Raw genomic sequence first — 7,981 nt, 5'->3', positions numbered from 1 at the left:
AATCGAGAATTTAAGATTATATGTTTTCAGCTGTTACAATCGTCCCTTTACTTATTGTTACAATCGTCCCCAAGACGCCATTTCAGCTTCATGTGCTAAAAAAAATGCTAGTTAATGAACAAAACTAATCTTTTTTTTCTGAAATGTTAATTAAGGTGTCCACTTACATATTCGGTTAATAATTTTTATTTGTTTAAACAAAATTACTTTGTTAGAATATAATATTCTAATACCAAAAAAAAGTACTTACTTAGAGTGAAAATATCTTTTGTGATGTAACTCTTTCAAAAGTACATAAAAATGGTTGCCAGCAGGGGTGTACATGTAGATTTATTAAATACACCTTGTGCACCACCTTGGAACCTAATCTAGAACGCAACACTCGAAATATTTGCTCTGTTACAATAGTACCCTGTTACAATTGATCCCACTCTCCCCTATACATTTAGATTAAATGCTTTTCACTTGATTTTGAAAATATGTTTTTTAAATGGTGTCATTTCTCTCCAGTAGATATTATAAATGTTATAATGTACGTTTAATATGAGTAAAATTCGCTTTATGATTACTTTAAACTTTTTTTCTTTCGATATGAACTCAAGTAAGTCCCTTAATTTCTCGTTTCACATACTTTATTTAAACTATTCGCATTTTTACATGCTTGGGAGTTATATGCATTTTGGTTTCAGTGTAAATTATTGTGTTCACATATTGACAACAGTTTCAGTAGTTACTTTCATTCAAGTTATAAAACGTTTGTAGTCGTTCTTCTTAACCTTGCAGTAAGAAATAGTCTTGTTCTTAAAGTTCAATAAATATACCTTTGAATTAAATGTTTTACATTTGATTTTGTAAATATATTTTGAAATGTTGTCCTTTCTTTTTAGTGAAGTAGGATGTGAGAAATATTTGCTTAATTATCATATTTTCAGATTCATTATTTAATTCATAATGAAATGTTAATAAAAAATAGAAAATTAAAAAAAAAATTTAAATAAATTTATCATTTTAAGATAAAAATGCCATGGAAATTAAAAGGTGACCTATTAATGTCAGCTTTTTCAAAAAATTATTGGAGCCTGTGCCTATGATGTGAGTCACTAATATCCACGGAAGTTTGATTCAACACTATACAAAAATTTGCAGGTTCTTTAGTTTGCTACACAACGAGACTTAAAAATTAAAAGAAGATGAATTAAAAATGCACCGAGAAAGAAAAACAGGGTCATAACTCCCAGAATATGATAAAAATTACCGTGTTTCTAGCTCTTTGAAAGCACCAAAAAGTACAGTACTCCTTACTGCAGCTCTTTGGCAATGATTTCGGTAAAACTAACATTAAAATATTGTTTTAGAATGCATGTTAAAATTTGGTAAATGTGATAAAACTTGGAGATTTTATCACGATACTATAGAACATGCTCCAAAAACCATTTTTTTTTTCAGTTAAACTTACTTTTCAGTTTTGTATTTATACTGAATGTGGGGCAATAAGAACTATAATTTTGCAAACCAGAATTTCCGGTAAACCTTTACAATGTGAAAGGAGTCTTTTACCATAAGAATAGTTTAAATACCGTATGTTTTGTTTTCATAACCAGAATTATATTTCTGTTTACCAGAAATGTCTTTGCGATACAGTACAGTAGTTTTACCAGAATTTTTTTCTCCATGTGAGATTAAAAAATGCTCCCAATATTTTTAATATTTTCAAAAACTGTAAGAATAATAATATTAAAAAAATCATACTTTACATAAAATCAATGTTTAGAAAATAATAAATTACATATTTTGTTTGAATATGCTTTTTTGGGAACATTTCGTTGGCACATTATTGAAGTATTTTAGGGCAAAAAAACTGAAAATTTTGCTTGGGATATTTTTTTGAGATAGTGGTATTTAGTATATTTCGTTATGTCATACGTGGAAATAAAGAATTATTTTGCATGAGAAAAATTGGAAGAATATTTAAAATCTTAAAATAATAAATATTGTTATTTTGTATCCTAATTTCATAATTAAATTTTTAAAGCTTCCGTTTTTAATCCAACAGTTCTTTTAATATTTCTCTTGGACAATGCTCTATTCCCTAACATATTCCTTTCAATATTATTATTATTTTATTTTATTTATTTACTTATTTTCGTCCAATTGAAAAGAATGCTTATTCAAAAATACAGTTACAACTCTATACTGTTAGAATTTTAATTTTAAAATTATGGAAACGAAGAACAATAGAATCTTGAGGATTCATCTAATGACGGTCGATCCGGAAAAAAACGGACTTTTTTTAATTGTCCATTGCGGAAGCGCAAATTACGGTTAAAAGTGAATGAAATCGATCAATTTGACAGGGTGTCAAATTCCCTGAGAATTCCTGGTTTTGAGCTAAAATTACGTTTCTCAACAATTCAGGGTTTTCTGGATATTCCTGGTGAGTACGAACCCTAAAGAAAACTTAATTCTTTCCATTCTGAAGCAACTAATACGAACACAGCCAAGGAATTGTAAAATCATTAGCTTTGTCAACATTCCCTCCACACAATGAAAGCAGAATTCTTTACATTCCGCAGCAACTTATACAATCAAAGGAGTTAGATCTCAGAAAATCATGAACAAACTCGAATAATAATTATCACGCATTGAATAACCTAAATATAGTTAACAAGCATTAAAATCATTCAGATAATATCTTCAGATAAATTATTTCTTAAAAACAAAGATTTATTTCAACCAATCATAGCTAGTCCCTCTTCCATTCTGCAATCATGGAATGCAGATCCCATGAAATCTTAAGTAACGGGCCGTCATACCATTTCAACAGAATCAATGAATCGACGCCTTTTGATGAGGGTGTGTCCCAAGAGCTCCCATTCCTCCCAGCCAACGACTAGTATCAAGTAAATAAAGTAACTGCAGATCAGATTATTGAGTCGAGTTGCTGGCGGCCTATCGACATTGGGCCACTCGGGAATAGACCACTTACGGACCGGTAGCTAACAAACACGGGAACTAAACGAATTAGTTGGCTTTCTTAGTTTTCTTTTTTTTTTATTTTACCGCCAAGGCGAAACTCTCTTCAATATATGCTCTCGTACAAATAATACACGTCACTTTTGCGGAAGAATTACAGTAATTGCGTTACCACCACAAAAGTTTTATTCCGAAAGGATTGCTGAGAAAGATTTAGAACAGAGATTTCATGATGGTTTCTTTCCTTTTGGAATAGAATCTATTTGCCGTAACACTTTTATGGAAATTTTGTCTAGTTTTATTCTAAAGAGGGTTTTTTTTATCACGAAAGTAATGATTAGAAAAATGATGCTGTTTTCTTAAAAGAATTTTTGTCTGTTTATTTATCGAAATCGGCAGAATAAATTTAATTTAGCAGTTTTTAAAATAGATTTTATTTTATAAGGTTGTGTATCAATTTTGCCTGTGTAAACTTAATATTGGAAGGGAACGTATTTTTTAAAAACTGTAGAATATTTTAAAATATTTTTTCATCATTATTTAATGAAATAGAATGAAAATGTAAATTAGTCTAAANAAAATAGATTTTATTTTATAAGGTTGTGTATCAATTTTGCCTGTGTAAACTTAATATTGGAAGGGAACGTATTTTTTAAAAACTGTAGAATATTTTAAAATATTTTTTATAGAATGAATATGTAAATTAGTCTAAATTATATTTCTTACTTTTATGTTCATATTTTACTCTTTTATATCTATGTGAAACAATTATAACGGAAGATGATTCTTTTTATTTCAACACGAGGCAATGTTCTTTATAATAAAATATATAGACTAATGAAACAAGTACAGACAATGTTGTTGCAACTGAATAACATTGAATTGTTGTTATGTCATCCCTACTACAAAAGTGCTCTTAAATGCTAAAGATTCTTTTGGTCAAGGTTTCGATTTCGAAGATTCATTGAAGATATTTTCCCCAGATATCTTATTTGTGCGATATTAAAATTTTAAATTGCTTTCACATTTTTACAGCAGTAGCCTTTTAAGGGCATGTTTGCAATATTCATTGATTTTTTTTTATGTGGCAGTTTAAACGAAAATAAAAAAGGAAAGTATACGAATTTATGAAGGGGTAACTTAACAAACGAAGTAAATATTAACTAAGCGCATGAATAACTTTTACCACATTTGTAAAATTAGCTAACGATATACAGTATACTTTTGTTGAGGCGTACGAGGTATTTCCTTCCTGGAATTTCGCTCGCTGAAAAGAAAAATCCAATGGAGGGAAAGAGCAATTTTTATTAGAATTCACGTACGGGTATGATTTAAAAATAAAAGTTAAAAGTGAAAATGTACGAATTTATAGAGAGACAACTTTGTAAATGTGCTAAATATTAACAAAGTGCTTTAACACTTACTATTTTAGTAAAATTAGCCAAAGGTATACAGTATGTTTTCGATAATACGGTAAAGGATTTTCTTTCATTGAATTTCGTTTATTAAAAACGAAAAAACTAATGAGAAAAAAAAAACATCCTTTATTATAATTCAAGAATGGATATGATTTAAAAACACGATTTAAAAATGAAAACATGAGCATTAATGAAAGCGTAACGTTACAAATATAGTAAATATTCATTAAGTGCATTAATAACTTACCACACATGTAATATTAACCCACGATCTACAATATATATTGGATAGTACGAAAAAAAAATGTCTTCTCTGAATTTCGTTTATTGAAAAGNAATTTTAATTTCCTGCTGAAGAAAAGACTTAACACAAATACAAATGTAAAAAATTAAATCAAAATCAATCAATATTCTACAGCATCTTTACGAACATCGTTGAGAAACTATGATATAATAGAATCATATGATAAAATTAAATATGAGCCAAAAGTAAAGATAAATAACAAAATATGGTAACCCAATTTCATGCAACCGTTCAGGCAATTAAGCAACCCTTTCGGCAACTCCGAACGGAGGAATTTCACTTACAGTTGCACTTACACTTGCAGTTACACTTGCAGTTGCACATATTTTTCTCTCGTGTGATAGAGGCATTAGTGCTTTAACACTTACTATTTTTGTAAAATTAGTCAAAGGTATACAATATGTTTTCGATAATACGGTAACGGATTTTCCTTCCTTGAATTTCGTTTATTGAAAACAAAGATACTAATGAGAGAAAAAACATCCTTTATTATAATTCAAGTATGGACATGATTTAAAAATACGAGTTAAAAATGAAAACATACGAATTAATGAAAAGGTAATTTTACAAACATAGTGAATATTAACTAAGTGCATTAATAACTTACCACAATTGTAATATTAACCAATGATCTACAATATATTTTCGATAATAAAAAATAAAAAAAAAGAAGAAGAAAGAAAATTCTTTTCTGAATTTCGTTTATTGAAAAGATATACAATGGGAGAAAAAACAACTTTTATTAAAATTCCCGCATGGATATAATTTAAAAGCAAAAGTTAAGAAATATATGCGAATTCATGGAAAGATAACTGAATGTATCGCCCCATAATGGACTAAATGTTAACCAGAATGTACTCTCCATAATAGCAAATGTACTACATATTAACTAAGTGACTTTACTTTCAATTCTAAATGTGCTGCTTATCATTAAAAAAAAAAAAAGGAAAAAAAAAAAGCTGATTATGCACCCGCCGACAATTGGGAGCTTACTGTACTACGATTTTTTTTATATTTTTGTAAGAAAAGCATCCTATCCTGTTAATATGACGCAAATGTTTTTAAGTTTTACTGCCGTGTGATTGAAAAATCAACTTAAGCGACAGAAAATTCAAAATTGAGATTTCTATATATTTGGCATCTTCGTATGGTAAGCTACATATTGCAATTAAAAAAATAAATAGATGAACGAGTTTTCTTTTATCTTTTTTTTTTCATTTGAAATTGTATTTTAGTGTTCATAACATTAGTAGTAGAAGGAAAATAGTTAAGTCACTTTTCTCGGAATCAATCGTAAAGAACTTACGTAGTTTTTTGAATTGTACTGCGGTATAAACATATCAAACCATTTCAAGGTAGTAAGTGTAAAAATTATGCTAGTTTTAATGATCTATCAGTTTAAGAATTTATCTTATATAGCTATAGAAGAAGTTGATTGTTCAATTTATAGAGAACTCTTCTTTTCTTTTCAGAGAAAGTAACACTAGAAAAAATGGATGGTTCGTCACCTTGCCATCCGGAGCAAAACAAATGCAAATCCCGATCCAACGGGCGACCACCGTCTTCAGACTTTCCAAGTCCTGGAGCACTTCCAGCAGATTTCAGACCAGGAAGATTAAGTCCAATAGAAATCTTACATCGAATTTTTCCAAACCAAAAGAAGACCGTCATGGAACTTGTTCTCCAAGGCACCAATGGTGATTTAGTAAAAGCCATTGAACATTTTCTGTCTGCCAATGATGCAATGTTCCTACCTCACCCACCAGTTTCATACGGTTACACTTTAACCAATCAGGATGTGCCTTTTGTGCCAAGACCAATGCCCAGGCTTACTCTGGGATCTATAAAGTCAGCTTTTACACCTCTCGCACCTCCAGCAGCACATGCAACAACTTCAGCAAGAACTAATGAAGAAACGAATATTTTTGGATCTGTTCCAAGGCTTTCTGAATCATCACTCTATGTACCATATTCTCTTGCTCAATCCTCGCATCTCCTACTGCAGCCCTGTCCTGCAGGATGCTTACAGTGCAGGCGGACATTTTCTCTGGTGCCTGATAGTGATACCCACTTGAGCACAACTCCTGATGATCAACAGCTTATAAAGGAAACATGCAATAGAACCCAAGAAGCAGTAGATTTGTCAGATAGATCGTGGCAAACGGGCAGTCCAAGCGGCTGATAAAAAAACGCAACATTCTAGTTCATCAAGACTTTATTAAAAATTTTTTATTTATTTTGCATCTATTGAAGTAAAGACAATAATATCATGTATATAACTATTTACAATAAATCAAAAGAAATTATAACTTGCTTCTGAAAAAAAAAACACTAAAATTTTGCAAATAATTATGTTTTTGCGTTTGATAAAATCTAACAATAAATTTGTAGATACGAGAATACCAGGAAATTGTGTAAAAATATTTAATGTTTGCTGTATAATGTTATTGGGTATAGAAATAATGTATATATGTTGTAAATTATATAGAAATACCAAAGAAGTCAAATAACTGTAAATAAAAATGGATATTAAAATATGCTAATATATAATTCTTTGAAAATTTTATTTTATTTATCCATCATATTACAAATTGTAGCTTCTAAAATGTTTTTCATTTGAGTGCAATTAAAAATCTAATATCAAATTTTCCGACATCAAAACTACGAAATAAAAAATGCCTGCTTATTTCTGATCAATAGTCTCCCTTTAATCTTTGCACAAATCAGAAGGAAAAAAAATCTAAGTAATTTAAAAGAATTTAAACACTTTTCGATATGGGTAAAACATTTTGTAGAAAGTAGCCTGTAGACTGCATTTGCTCATAAACAAAGAATTAATAAATTTAACGAGAAATATTTATAGTTTATTTGAATTCTCTTGGCGTATATTTATAGTTAAAATAAAATTAAAGGACTCCAGACAAGCCATTTTGGTAGCCAAGGAAATTATGAAGGCTAAGATTTAACGATCTTGAAAACAACTAGGGCGGCGCCGGACCAATTGCATAATGAGAGTAATGTGATTAACATCGAAAATACCACATCGATCACTTTAATTTTCAGACAGCGTATTTCTTGGACCTACCGATCTGAAAAGCTGTATAGGCTTCAAGCTATCACCAAGGTTAAGACCAACTTCTGCACAATAACAGCTTAGTACCTTAACCACTGAAACATCGTGCCTTACATATTAAAGTAAACTAGCGAAATTTTTTTTTAAAATTCCAAATTATTAAAATCAGTTAAATAATTATAATCATTTAATCATTTAGTACAATATAATATA

General features: G+C 29.6%; 1 protein-coding gene across 1 annotated transcript in view; it reads left to right on the top strand.

Moving 5' to 3' along the window:
- LOC107454114 (doublesex- and mab-3-related transcription factor dmd-4) overlaps positions 1-7,245 on the top strand; it is a 30,783-nt gene extending 23,538 nt beyond the window's left edge. Inside the window, exon 3 of the mRNA XM_043039140.2 lies at positions 6,168-7,245. Coding sequence (XP_042895074.1) covers positions 6,168-6,877 — 710 coding nt within the window. The 3' untranslated portion in view covers positions 6,878-7,245. The remainder of the gene's footprint in view (positions 1-6,167) is intronic.
- The last annotated feature ends 736 nt before the right edge of the window (positions 7,246-7,981 follow it).

The sequence above is a fragment of the Parasteatoda tepidariorum genome, chromosome 3 (genome assembly GCF_043381705.1).
Source record: "Parasteatoda tepidariorum isolate YZ-2023 chromosome 3, CAS_Ptep_4.0, whole genome shotgun sequence".
NCBI lineage: Eukaryota > Metazoa > Arthropoda > Arachnida > Araneae > Theridiidae > Parasteatoda > Parasteatoda tepidariorum.
Note: the sequence above shows the minus strand (reverse complement) of the source record. Positions and strands in the feature narration are given on the sequence as shown.